At 36.6% G+C, this 15177-nt stretch overlaps 1 protein-coding gene across 4 annotated transcripts in view; it reads right to left on the bottom strand.

Moving 5' to 3' along the window:
* Positions 1–3781: 3781 nt before the first annotated feature.
* The window catches only part of LOC128702057 (kinesin-like protein KIF3B), a 109193-nt gene continuing 97797 nt past the window's right edge, over positions 3782–15177 (bottom strand). For 2 of the 4 annotated variants that reach the window (XM_070083011.1, XM_070083010.1), the window contains exons 15-17: positions 11946–12151; positions 11195–11273; positions 3782–4981 (exon numbers count right to left, since the gene is read on the bottom strand). In XM_070083011.1, the coding sequence (XP_069939112.1) occupies positions 3917–4981; positions 11195–11273; positions 11946–12151 (1350 nt within the window). In that variant the 3' untranslated portion in view covers positions 3782–3916. The remainder of the gene's footprint in view (positions 4982–11194; positions 11274–11945; positions 12152–15177) is intronic. The other 2 variants (XM_070083013.1, XM_070083012.1) reach the window with 2 other exon arrangements.

The raw sequence follows: 15177 nt of genomic DNA, 5'->3' as shown, positions 1-15177 counted from the left end.
GATTATAGAACAATATTCCTCTATACAGAATGACGTGGGAAGTATGCTGTTTGGTAACTTGCTTGGGCTGACGACGTCCACTGGATGGTTGTATACAAGTAGGTATACACTCAACTCTTAAAGAGTTCAAACATTTAGTTGGCCAGAGTCAAGAGGATGTATGAGAGATAATTAGCTAGGAAAGGGGAGTAACAAGAATGTAACTGGAGCAAGATATAAAGACATCACATGGTGCTACCTTAAATGTACCAAACTCAGCAGCAGTAGCAGCACATGTTATCACTCCTATATAGTGACTAATAGATACATCTTAGCGAAGCAAGCAGGATCATTATGTACATAGCCAAATCCATAATTTTGGCAATCACAAGTAATATACATACATAGTAGGTAAAATTCACCACAATCCCACAAACGTTGATGATGAAAACCACATACAGAACACAATACAGCCGATCATCGGAAAACACTGAAATTTTGCATGATAGTAACTCACTGCACCAAGCCGAATCAAAACTCTTGATAATTCCAGTATGCACTTTTGCATATTCAGAAAGACAGTCTTCAAACATAATTATGTTTGGAAAATCAAACAACAGCAGTTGAAGCATTCTCATCAACCTAAACATAACACTGTATTCTTTATGTAGATAACATCATCACCCAGATGTAGTATTGTAGTTGCCTGGCCAGATTTATTTTCATTATAAAACGGCTTAGCTGTTATTTCAGCTGATGGTAAAGCCAACCTCAATAACTGCACAGACTAAATACACAGCTTACATTTTTTTGCACCAAGAGGTCATGCAATAAACTGACTGTTTTCTAGCTTGGCTATTGGTAATGGACATGTGTCTCAACTTTTTTTGTTTTAAAGTTTTTCTATTTTTACAGTTTTCTTATTTTTTTAGGCAGGCCGGGCAGCTCCCATCACTATCAGAGCTCAAGTCCTTATTATCACAGATATAAAACTTGCACTAAATTTGAGAAAAAAAAAATTAAAAAAATCTTTGGTGCAGGGAAGAAATACCAAAAGGCATTAAATAGTAAGTAGCACAGTAGAGATCAGATCATGAGACCAAATGCCAGATACAAAACTGGTCTCTTAGTCTCAATTTTTCCATCACTTGCATCCATTATAAACCATCAGTTGCCAATAGCTAAATACTTCAATCAACCAGTTGCCAGTCATGCCAGTCACACTCGTCAGTATTGTAACTACAGGTGCTTCTTGACTTACGATGTAGTTACGTTCCAATGACCCCATAAGTTGAAAATATTTAAAGTCAAATATGAATATGTACATGTATGATATGATAAATAAATAAGTACATAAATAAATAACTACTGTCAATGAATATGTAAATCAACAAATAATTACTGTAACTTACTAAGACCAGTAATGAAAAGTAAACAAATGAATACAATTTTAACCTGTCAACATATGTACAGCGCTGTACAGCATAAAAACCTGTAACAAACAAACCTGTAGCAAACACGATCTTTGAATTCCTTGAATCCTGACTACTGAATGTGCAGCACTATTGCAACAATGTAAAGTTGAGATATAGTAAGTGGAACCATCGTAAAGCAAGGAGCATCTGTATTCCCTTTCAAAAAATATTTGCAAATTATCTCTAAAATATTAGCACAATTCTTCTGAACAAAAGATCAATAACAATTCTTCTAATATCTTCCATGCCCTCAGGAAAAAATACATTACCCTTTCATCAAGTCTTTCAAACAAAATGAAAAACTATGCCCCACCACATTTCAAAACTTTCTATAGGAGAACTTCACAACAGTTGTTGATTAAGATAATCTCACAGTCATCTCTAGTAATTTATGCACACCACTAAAAATTAATTACTTTAACTATAAATACAGGTACAATAATGATTATATGAACAAATTTAGATCTCAAAGGGAACATGCTACAAACACTAATAAAGAAAAGCAGTTTATAAGCATAATCATAATTTAAGAAACAAGATAACACACCATTCCTCAAGCACAAACACTGTCCTTTAATTCCCTTGACAAAAATTAAATTAAATTGTTCCTTAAATGACAATTTTTTATATGGATCTTTTCTTCCTTTATTGTTTAAAGCAGTGTTTCTCGGCAGGATTTATCCAACAAGCTTACACCTGGACCTTCTGATTATTTTAACTCCAGACTTTAAATCCTTGAGGTGGGAAGTACAATGCCTGCACTCTAAAGGAGGGGGTGAGGATGTTGTGGTTCAGAGGTCATCTGAACTATGATTTCCACACACTTCTGGCAAGTCAGCTATTGAATGGATGATGGTGAATGCACTTCCTCTTTTTTAAGGAGGGGGTGTAATGACCCTACCTCAGTGGGAGAAGGCCAGTGTGTTAAAAAATTATATTGGAGAGTCTTAAACCTCAAATTTTAAGAGTGCCTGCATTTATTAATTTTTCATTGCAGGGAAGGATGGATGAATACATTAGCTCCAGGTCACATTTCTTAACTTTAGACTGAATGCCATAATACAGACCAGTTACATCTATTTGAACCTTGTATGGAGTCTTTTTCACTGTCACTGACAAGCTCAGCCCACTTTTTTTTTTTTTTCAACAAGTCAGCCGTCTCCCACCGAGGCATATTTTAATGCATCTTGTGCTTTCAAAGCCAAGTCAGTCAAGCAAGCTAAACTGTCCTAAAATAATCCTTTTGTAAATTTTCTTTTACGCATTAACAGATATGTTATTGTGACTTGGCATGATGTACAAATTTAAAATATGCTGCCAAACTAAATAAACAACCTTACCTAATTTTGCTAAAATTAATGTAATATAATTTTACTTAATCTTACCAACTTATCTCAGGTCAATCTATATGGAGTTCTTATCTAACATCAAAGAAATAGAGTAAAGTACATTAATCCCATGATTTTACAGAGTTTAAGCCACAACTAATTTATGCTCAGCAAAACTGTCGTTAACTTTGCAAGATAATATAATTTCAGCACTGTCCATTAGCAAACCACTCTGCCTCACCCTGCTGACAAAATTTATTTCTCAGTTTCCAAACGTTAATCTTATAAACCTCTAATGCATATTTTTGGACTGATATTGTATACACAACATAATGAAGCAAAACAAAGTCGCAAGGAAAACTCGTATTATGGATTATATGATGCTCAGACAAAAATATCTGCAATTAGCCAATTTAACAATTAAAACTGCATTTTCCCTCAAAAAACTGCATATGTGTTAAGATAAGCAGCAGTTTTAAACAGGCTGTGACTAAACATTCCTACCAACTCGACCCATGTTTAAAGAAACCCACAAGAAAATTGTGTTGGGCTGCAGTGCTAAGGTTAAGGCAGTGTGATCACTACAGAGCTTGGTCCATGCTGAGACTACAAGTGATGTAGCAAATTAATTCATGTTGAAATAATAATATCGTTTCAGGTGATGATGAAATACTTGTGATTCATAAGCATTAAAAATAATACAAAAGAAAAAATTCTCCTTCATCAGTTTTGAGATTTAAAGAACTGAATTTTTGGTTCAATTAAGAAAACTTAGTATCAATTTGGAGTCACAGATAATCAATATACATTTTAAATTCATTAGATACACTTCTGTACTTAAGAATTCCATGGGAAGTAATTCATCACTTGACAACACTTAATACTGAAATTTAACCAACAGTTCAGTCTGTCCATAAATTAATGGCAAACACTGGTAATTCTGGCAGTGAATGTGGTGGCTATCATTCCAAATTGAAAAATCACATGCACCAATTATATTTTAAAGTCCTTAATTTTGATATAAAATATAATGCAAATCACAATGCAATTTCTTCAAAAATGAAGAATAAATTCACCAGATATAGAATAATCTGATGTAAAGCAATAAATTGCATTTATCTCATATTATAAAGTCTAGAGAGAGATCCAATCCAGGATTTCCGTTACACACCCATGTACACCTCCATACACACGACAAATAAATACCAATATGCAACACAAACACAATGCCATCACCAGGTCTTCCCAAGCTCTCTCTGAGACACCATAACTGTCTCGACTCAGAGAATATACCATGCGAGATCCTGAGAGACCATTATACCGCCGCAATGAATACATGACTGGGGTGACAAAGTGTAAGGCATTATCATCCTCAAAATCTATCAAACATAACTCAAGCTGTTTCCAGAGGGAGGACGGTAAACGCCATAATATTCTCTCGTAAGTGAATGGGTGCATAGAGGCTTTCCATTCAATATTTTCCCTACGTATGAGGCTGCTAAACGCACATGGAATATTTCCCTCGAACATCTGTGAATGAGTTCTTGTGGAGGTATGTCTAAGATAATATCTTTTATGTGATAAACTCTTCCTGGGGTAACATTTCTTATGATGTGTTTTTTTTTGGCATACAAGATTTGTAGACAAAGAATAAGGGTATGAAGCCAGTTGTTTACAATTACGACAAGAAGAGCCTGGTAGCACCTTTCTTAGATAAGTTTTAAACAAAGATGTCACACAGCGCTTGACTTGAGGCCTATAGTGATAGCAAGTGCGCCGAGCTCCAAAGGGTCCGAAAATTAGACAAGATCCATTGTCCATGCTCAAGTGTAGTGATTCTTCAATGCCAATTAATTGTGCTTCTGAGCCACTAATCAACTTCTTTGGAGATGAGTTATTTTCTATACAATTGTGACCATTCTCCAAGCCTTCCTCTCTTATATGTGAAATTTTATTTACAACTGCACCTTCACCTTTCTGAGTCACTGATTTCTTAGGTGTAACTTTACAACTGCCACTTACCACAGTTTCTCCTACACCTTTACCAAAATATCTTGGATCTTCGTCATAATCATCTTCGAACACTGCAGAGCTACGTGGAGACCACACAGGACTGGTTATTTGGGAACCAGACCGCGGGATTTTGGATACATGGAACTGTCCGGCACCTGCGATGGGGGGCGCAACCCACTTTTGAATCTGTAGAAAAAAAAAAAGAGTCAGCAGATATACTTTGGAAAAGCCCTCTCATATAGGTAATCAAATTTAGCAACAGAGAATATATAATGTTTGTTATCCTGTAATCAGTCTGAATAACAAACACCATAACAAAACCCAAGTATTCATGCATTACATCCAATGGTTGCTATCCCACCACCTGCAAAGTGATGCAGGGTTAGTCCACATAGTGCAATTTCACTTAGCAACTGCATACATTTCAATAACATAAGTGCAAATTTTGCTTAGTACCAAACTGTCCACTTAACCTAAACAGTCTAGCACCACCTCACCCCTTAATATCCAAAACCATTAAAAAAATGCACGTATTGCAACGAATTCTACCAAGAACAGAACCCACAACTTAATCCCTTTCAGTGTCGTGACCCCTGCTCACAAACTTGCTCCCAGGGTCAAAGAATTAAAGAAAAACAAATATTTTATCTTATGAAATAATAGAGAATCTTTTTCTGAAAGTAATGAAAGCAAAAGTATAAAATTTGATGGAAAACTTACGGAATTACGTTCTCGCAAAGTTAGCGGTCTAGGCGATATTTAAGCATCGGCAATTTTGCCCACTTTATGCTCTATTTTGGCCAGTTCCATTGCTCCAGATGACCACATTCAGATATTTCGCTAGTATTCCTACTATTCTATCAAACGAGTACAAGAAACTGCCCATTTACCTATTTCAGCTACTCAATAAAGTGATCAGAAATCGGTAATTTGGTCAATTTCACCCAAAATTCAACAATTGCCAATTTGAAAATAGGGTCCAGAATAAACAATGTAGACATTCTTGGCACTAAATAAATGCTTCCTCTGCTCCTTAGTCACATCTTCAGGCTCCTCTTATATTACACTTGCTTTTCATTTTGAATTTTTATTCACACACAAAAAAATAGAAAATTTACTTTTATGCAGACTACTGCATTATTGTAATAATTGTAAAAATAATGTCCGCGCATTCCTAAACTCATATTAGACTAGCCAGTTGGACACGTTTTGGAAAAGTGACGTTATTTGTGTACTCTGGAATATTGGCAAGAATCAAACATTTCTGCTACTTTGAGCTCAATTTCAAGTTACTTTCAATCCCGAAACTAATTAAAATCACCTCTATTTCTGTAATATATTTTCCATTCTATCAAATGAGACTAAGAATACAAAATACAACGCTAAATCGCCGTTTTAAACCAAAAACACGGCTGCCATTTTTTTTCCTCATTATGCATTGCATGCTGCAGGATTTTATATGGTGCACACTTACCGCATAGACCCATTTCCTCATATCTAGGCCTAAAATTACCGCTCACAGCTTATCCGATGTAAGTAATAGGTTGGTAGACAGCAACCACCCAGGGAGGTACTACCGGTCTGCCAACTGAGTGTAAAACAAAAGCCTGTAATTGTTTTACATGATGGTAGGATTGCTGGTGTCCATATTTGTCTCATAAACGTGCAAGGTTTCAGGTACGTCTTGCTACTTATATTTACACTTAGGTCACACTACACATACATGTACAAGCATATATATACACACCCCTCTGGGTTTTCTTCAATTTTCTTACTAGTTCTTGTTCTTGTTTATTTCCTCTTACCTCCATGGGGAAGTGGAACAGAATTCTTCCTCCGTAAGCCATGCGTGTTGTAAGAGGCAACTAAAATGCCAGGAGCAAGGGGCTAGTAACCCCTTCTCCTGTATAAATTACTAAATTTAAAAAGGGAAACTTTCATTTTTCTTTTTGGGCCACCCTGCCTTGGTGGGATACGGCCGGTTTGTTGGAAAAAAAAAAAAAAAAAAAAAAAAAAAAAAAAAAAAAAAAAAAAAAAAAAAAAAAAAAGCTTATCAGAATGAGCTGAGCTCATGGCATCACATTACGGGACAGACACTGGCTTCAAAGCCATGATACAAGAGGACCAACACTGAAAGAGTTAAACCACCACCATATAAAAATTATAAATGAATTTTGAAGATTTTATTTTAGAAAAATAATATTAATTAAATTAATTCTAATTAAATTAAATCTACTTTTACCAGAATCATCACATTTCTTTATTGATTTTCACTACAATCATACAAAATATCAATCCACTCAACAAACACAAAAAAATGTCAATGCAGCACCAACCTCGATAAACTGTATTAAATAAAATAATTTAGCAATTTAATTTTACCCCAACAATCAAACATTTGTAAGCCAATCAACCATACATGTACAAAATAACCACATATACAAACATTAATTCACTTGACAAAAAAACAATATAACACAACTATATCACTTTAGGAAAGGGGTAAGTGGAAAAGAATCCTTCCTCTGTAAGCCACGTGTCATAAAAGGCAACTGAAATGCTGGGAACAAGGGGCTAGTAACCCTTTTTCCTGTACAGGCAGGCCCTGCTTTATAGTATTTTCCTAATAGAGTGGTTTTCAATTATACCCATTCCTCACTTACTCACACTTCCTACAATAAATATATTCACCACTCGTTATAAACTAAGGATGAAAATATTTTAAGGTAAGTATTGCGTGTCTCCATGGGGAAATGGAACAGAATTCTTCCTCCGTAAGCCATGCGTGTTGTAAGAGGCGACTAAAATGCTGGGGGTAAGGGGCTAGTAACCCCTTCTCCTGTATAAATTACTAAATTTAAAAAGAAAAACTTTTGTTTTTCTTTTTGGGCCACCCTGCCTTGGTGGGATACGGCTGGTGTGTTGAAAGAAGTATTGTGTGTACTGTGTATATATTTTTTTAGGCCTAGTTATATTGCTCACTTAATATATGATAGTGTAAACATGTTATCAGGCTTTTAAATGCTTTTGAAAGTGAAAAAAAAAAGGGGCTATGTTTCACTATACAGCAGTAGCCTGGAACCTAACCTGCTGTATAAGCAGGGCCTTCCTGTATAAATTTTCAACATTACAAAACGCTAAAACAAGGAAAACTTGCATTTCTTCTTTGTCGGATCACCCCACTTTTGATATACCTTTGATGAGGTCCAAGAGTTTTTCTACTACTGGAGCAGACCAATGTGTTAAAAAAAAAAAAAAAAAAAAAAAAAAAAAAAAAAAAAAAGTGTTCACCAACAGCCTGATTGGGGAGGGATTAGGCTACAATTAATGAGGATCAAACCTCCACCCCTTAATGTGCTAAATGACTCACAAGGGGTAAGAACCTCATGATATAAAAGTAATATGCAGCTCTGTCTTGCCAGAGGTGTGCTGATACTAGAGCTTAGATGCTCCTCAAAACTACAAGTATCCCCCATTCCTCCTTCAGAGTGCATGCACTTTACCTCCTGTCATCACAATTCATGTCCATCTAACTGGTTTCAGTGAATCCCTTCAGAAAATGTTATATTGCTCACACTCAAACAGCTCCAAATATCATTCATCTCCATTCACTCCTATCTAACATGATCACACAAGCCTGCTGGATGTCCAAGCCCCTCACATGCAAAACTTCCTTTACCCCCTCCCTCCAGCCTTTCCTAGGGCAACTCCTACCCTGCCTTCCCTTCATTAGAGATTTATACACCCTCTCAAAGTCCAAACTACCTCACCATCCCCTCCTCAGCCTTCTGGATAATACTTTCAGTAACCCTGCACTTCCTCCTAATCTCCAAGCTATGAATTATCTGCATAATATATACACCACATACTGCCCTAAGACACCACTGCTCCAGCCTTCTCCTCGCTGCAACATTCACAACCCATGCTTTACACACGTATAAGAGTATTGGTACCAATATTCTCTCAAACATTCCCCTTTTTGCCTCCATGGATAACATCTCCATAGATGCCTCAATGCACTATCTAACTTTTTCCCCCACTTATCAATTCTTTGGTTTACCTTGTCTTTCACAGATCCATCCACCGACAAATTCACTCCCCAACACCTAAACACATTCACTTCCTCCATACTCCCTCCCTCCAATCTAATCTCCACTCATCCATTACCTAAACCTTCTACCCTCATCATACCTTCATCTCTCCTCATACCTTAATCTGATACTCACTATCCTCATAAAAACTCATAACTGCTTTTGGTAACCAAACACCTGTTTCATACACTTGTAACATCTACCACACTGCTTCCTTATCCACTGTCATATGCCTTTTCCAAATCCATGAATGAAACAAAAACTTCCTTACCTTTATCTAAATAATGTTCACTTATATGCCTCAATATAAAAACTTGGTCTACACATCCCCAATCCTTCAAAAACCCTCCTTGTTCATCAGCAAACCTGCACTCCATCTTACTCCTAGTGTTTTCATTGCTACTAACTTTACCATACACTTCACCTGGTATACTCGACAGGCTTATTCCCCTATAATTTTTACACTCTTTTGTTCCCCTTCCCTTCATACAAAGAAACTATGCATGCTCTGTGCCAGAACCTAGGTACCTTCGTCTCTTTCATACATTCATTGCACAAAAGTACCAACCATCCCAAAACTATAACCCCACCTGCTTTTAATATTTATCTTGATCCTATCAATCCCAGCTGCTTTACCCCTTTTCATTTTAACCACTGCCTCACACATCTCTACCACTCACATATGCCTCTTCACTCTTAAAAGATGATATACCTCCCTGGTGAATGCATGAAATAATTGACTCCCTTTCCTCAACAACATTTTACAATTCCTCAAAATATTCCAGCCATCTTCCCAATACCTCTGACTCCCCATCTAATAATTCCCCTCTTCTGTTTTTTAACCGTCAAATCCATTTTTTCCCTAAGTTTCCTCAACCTATTAATCTCACTCCAAAACTTTTTCTTACTCTCAACAAAATTTGTTGACAGACCCTCACCCTACTCTCACTTGTACTCCTTTTACACTCTCTAACCACTCATTCTCCATACACACCACCCTCCTTACATCACTTCTTTATAAAAAATTTCAAATATGTTAGCTTTTTCTCCCTTACCACTACCTCCTCATCATTCCACCAATCACTCCGCTTCCCTCCTGCACTCACTCTCCTATATCCACAAACTGTCATTCCTTGTTTAGTGGCCATTGGTGCCTGTCTGATATTTTCATCAAAATTTTGAATTTATAAAAATACAGTAGAATTTTCATCTCAGCACATGTTTACAATTACAAAAATGGGAGCTTATAACTAAAGGAATAAAGCTAATGTTAAGAGAGACAGAGATTATTTCTTTATACAATTTAAAAATATTTACACTCATGTAAGAGAAGTTCATATATATAGGATTTAAATAGAAACAGTAAAACAATAGTTTAAAAAAACACCTGTTGAGGATTTATATAAAATGCTGTTATTAAGAAAGCTTTGTGGTTAGTATTATTCATCAAGAGCTGTGGATTAATAAAATATATGTACTGGTAGCTCTGTGGAAGAATCACAAGGCAAAGCCTGGAAAAACACAAGGAACATTAACAAAGCATCTTCTTCATATATTTGTTTTAGACAAAGTCAGAACCATAATGGAAAAGGTGACAAAGTTCCCTTTTAAAAATACCTTAGCTCAAAAAATACATCCTGAAATCTGCACTGGCTACGTCATGGAATGTTTATAAAAAAATAAACATCTTGGTTTTAATGGACGACTTGTGCGATGACCTACTTCAAAACAGGACAAAGTATCACTGAAAGTCAACTAAAAAATATTAAATTTTTCTTTGTTTATTGGAATGTCTCCAATCAAGAAGTTCAATACATGTTTTGAGGGGTCTTCCCATAAATGTAGGGTCACCTTGCACTGGCCAATAAATGAAATGATATATAAAAAAAAAAAAGAATATAAAAGACAGAATAAGCATAACAGTTAAGAGATCAATGTATCAGTAACTTATGTAAGATTTGTAAGAAAAACAGCAAAGTTTAATTCAAATTTACATTTAATCCCAATCTTTTGGTAAACACTGAAGTTTTGCCTCTCCTTTTTTATGGTTCTTGAAACAGGCCAATGCACAAGGTTACAAACACAAGTACAAAGAGTAAGTTAGGAAGCCACATGAAGGCAACAGTCCATGTTATGCCATAGGAGAGCTAAGATGGAGTGGGGTCATTCATATTAAGCAAGGCCAGGTCACATTTCCAGATTATGGAAGAGACACGTCAAGTAACTGGGTTAGCTCCAAACACTCTGTGAAACTGTACATTTCCAATTCCCAGTTTTAGTTAGCATAAAGACTTAGGAGTTGCAGTACCTCAGGAATGATTGTATTCATGGTCTGTTTGTAATTTTTTATTACAGCACCAATCTCATCATTAGCACATGGGGACAACCTGAAAATGTTGGAAAAATTGTCAGCTCAGTCCTTGCTTGATTTTGAGAGCCAAAACACCTCTCATTACACTCAAAATCCTAGATAAGGAAATGAGCTTAATGCTTCACCTAAGAGAATCATCAACGGTTAGAAACTACTAGGAAGGAATGCAGAAACCTGTTCTCCAAATTCTTGGATTGTTTCACATCTCTGCATCGTTTGTTATTGAAGACACATCAGCAATACTTAAGACTATGGTTGAGAGTACTTTTAATCAAAAAGTATTGCAAATGGTTCATTAATTATCTAAGGTAAGGTGGGAACAAAACCTAATAACAAGCAATATATAACTAAGAAATAATAAAAATTATTATGTTAGACAATGATCAGTTTGTAAAGTGTGCCAAAGTTTCTCACAAACAAAAAAAAACAATGAAAACCTTTGAACTGTAAAATAAAAAATCTACATCATTATATGCAATAAACAGTGTGCTAAAGATAAGTTACCATTTATTCATGCATTTCTAAGAAGTACTTGGGAAGTAATGCATACATACCTAAATGATACAAAAAGAAAGGGAAGAAAAATTAGATAATACTCAAAGATCAGTTTTAACCATCCACTAGCAAGAGGGTATCACAGATACAATGCACTGTAAAATGACAAGCATCATAAAAAAAAATAACTTACTTTCCTTTGGTCTTCTCTTTTCGAGTTGACCTGACTGCTTGTGAACGATTTAAAGTTGCAAGGGAAGCATCAATGCTGAGATCTTCATCAAGTGGCATAAGAGCAGCCTCCAGTGCGGCAGCAACCCGAGGTGCCACTAATGGACCTTCCCAGTCTCGAGTTGTACGCACAGCAGGATCCAGCTCGACAACCATGATGTTTTCCCCCTGAAAAAGAATGCAAAAAAAAAAATATATATATATATATAGGGTGTGTAGAAGAGAGGGAGAATACTTCCCGGTAAAAGTAGGTCTTAGACAGGGATGTGTAATGTCACCATGGTTGTTTAATATATTTATAGATGGGGTTGTAAAAGAAGTAAATGCTAGTGTGTTCGGGAGAGGGGTGGGATTAAATTATGGGGAATCAAATTCAAAATGGGAATTGACACGGTTACTTTTTGCTGATGATACTGTGCTTATGGGAGATTCTAAAGAAAAATTGCAAAGGTTAGTGGATGAGTTTGAGAATGTGTGTAAAGGTAGAAAGTTGAAAGTGAACATAGAAAAGAGTAAGGTGATGAGGGTATCAAATGATTTAGATAAAGAAAAATTGGATATCAAATTGAGGAGGAGGAGTATGGAAGAAGTGAATGTTTTCAGATACTTGGGAGTTGATGTGTTGGCGGATGGATTTATGAAGGATGAGGTTAATCATAGAATTGATGAGGGAAAAAAGGTGAGTGGTGCGTTGAGGTATATGTGGAGTCAAAAAATGTTATCTATGGAGGCAAAGAAGGGAATGTATGAAAGTATAGTAGTACCAACACTCTTATATGGATGTGAAGCTTGGGTGGTAAATGCAGCAGCGAGGAGATGGTTGGAGGCAGTGGAGATGTCCTGTCTAAGGGCAATGTGTGGTGTAAATATTATGCAGAAAATTCGGAGTGTGGAAATTAGGAGAAGGTGTGGAGTTAATAAAAGCATTAGTCAGAGGGCAGAAGAGGGGTTGTTGAGGTGGTTTGGTCATTTAGAGAGAATGAATCAAAGTAGAATGACATGGAAAGCACATAAATCTATAGGGTAAGGAAAGAGGGGTAGGGGTCGTCCTCGAAAGGGTTGGAAAGAGGGGGTAAAGGAGGTTTTGTGGGCGAGGGGCTTGGACGTCCAGCAAGCGTGCATGAGGGTATTAGATAGGAGTGAATGGAAACGAATGATACTTGGGACCTGACGATCTGTTGGAGTGTGAGCAGGGTAATATTTAGTGAAGGGATTCAGGGAAACCGGTTATTTTCATATAGTCGGACTTGAGTCCTGGAAATGGGAAGTACAATGCCTGCACTTTAAAGGAGTGGTTTGGGATATTGGCAGTTTGGAGGGATATGTTGTGTATCTTTATACGTATATGCTTCTAAACTGTTGTATTCTGGGCACCTCTGCAAAAGCAGTGATAATGTGTGAGTGTGGTGAAAGTGTTGAATGATGATGAAAGTATTTTCTTTTTGGGGATTTTCTTTCTTTTTTGGGTCACCTTGCCTCGGTGGGAGACGACCGACTTGTTGAAAAAAAAAAAATAAATAAATAATATATATATATATATATATATATATATATATATATATATATATATATATATACATATATATATATATATATATATATATATATATATATATATATATATATATATATATATATAAAAAAAAAAATATAAATAAATAATATATATATATATATATATATATAATTTTTCTTACCCCATTTATGTTTCCAACCAAGGGAGGGTAGGAGGGAGTGGGAATGATGTAGTTTGGAAAGTCATCAGAACTGTCATGTCAGCATGCTTCTTGCAACATAGTGATCAAATGAATGATGGTCAAAGTGTTTCTTTATCAAATTGCTTTACCTTGGTGGGAGATGGCCAGTGTGTTAAAAAATATATGAAAACAATGTCCTTGAAAGCTGTACAGTACTGAGTGATATAATATACAATACTAAACTGTGAAGAATCAATTCATATAACATTAAAGTTCATAAATTTTCTCATGGAACTTTGTAAGGTCATAAGATCGAAGGTTGGAGGGAGGGAGTAAAGGAAGTTTTTGTGGGGTCGGGGATTGGACTTCCAGCAAGCGTGCGTGAGCGTGTTAAATAGGAATGAATGGAGACAAATGGTTTCTGGGACCTGATGAGCTGTTGGAGTGTGAGCAGGGCTTCAGGGAAACTGGTTAGCCAGACTTGAGTCCTGGAAATGAGAAGTACAATACCTGCACTTTAAAGGAAAGGTTTGGGATATTGGCTGCTTGGAGGGACATCTAAATTGTCATACCTGAGTGCCTCTGCAAAGACAGTGATTATGTATAAGTAATGGTGAAAGTGTTGAATGATGCAAGTTTTTTCTTTTCTTTCTTTTTGGGTCACCCTGCCTCAGTAAAGGCCATGATAAAAAAAACAAAGATTGATGGCAAGAATGGGGAAGGGAAGAACTGGGGTAAGGTAAAAGCAGCAAAAAAATGAAGACAGACGTGAAAGATAAAAAAAAAAAAAAAAGTTGATTGGCCAAAGCACTTTCGATGGGTATGATATCAGTGATGAGTGTGATATCAGTGTATGGAACTAGATATGGGTGAATATACTTTAAGACTACTTTTTCAAGAAAAACTGCATTACATATAGTACAGACAGAAAATACAGTGGACCCTCGAGTTTCGGCAGCATCGACTCTCGTGAAATTCGACTTTCAGCAAGTTTTTCGGCAAAATTTGGCCTCGAGTTTCGTGATTAGACTCTTCATTCGGCGACCGTCCGGTACCCGTCCGCCTGTCACCACGCACACAAAGCCAGTCTCCCATGCCATTCACACTCAGTGTGCCAATGTTTACCAACATGTGACCATTACCCCGCGGGTTCATACGTAATAATCCATGGTTTTTTGTGATTGCAACTGCTAAGTAAGTCACCTTGGGCCCAAGGAAAGCTAGTGCAAGCCCTTTGGTAAAGAAAGCAAAGAACACGATCCAGAGGGATTTTGAAGGGTTAGAGGCAGACCCTGACCCTGCCGACCCTCTGCCTGTTGTGGAAGGTGTTGTGGCATTGGGCAAGTCCATGGGGTTGGAGGTGAGTGACGGGGATGTGGAAGAGTTGGTGGAGGACCACAGGGAAGAGCTAACCACTGACGAACTGCAAGAGCTTCAACTGGAACAGCATCAGACCACAACTGAGGAACTTGCTTCTGTGATTAAGGACATGTGTTC

Source organism: Cherax quadricarinatus, chromosome 8 (genome assembly GCF_038502225.1).
Source record: "Cherax quadricarinatus isolate ZL_2023a chromosome 8, ASM3850222v1, whole genome shotgun sequence".
Classification (NCBI taxonomy): domain Eukaryota; kingdom Metazoa; phylum Arthropoda; class Malacostraca; order Decapoda; family Parastacidae; genus Cherax; species Cherax quadricarinatus.
Note: the sequence above shows the minus strand (reverse complement) of the source record. Positions and strands in the feature narration are given on the sequence as shown.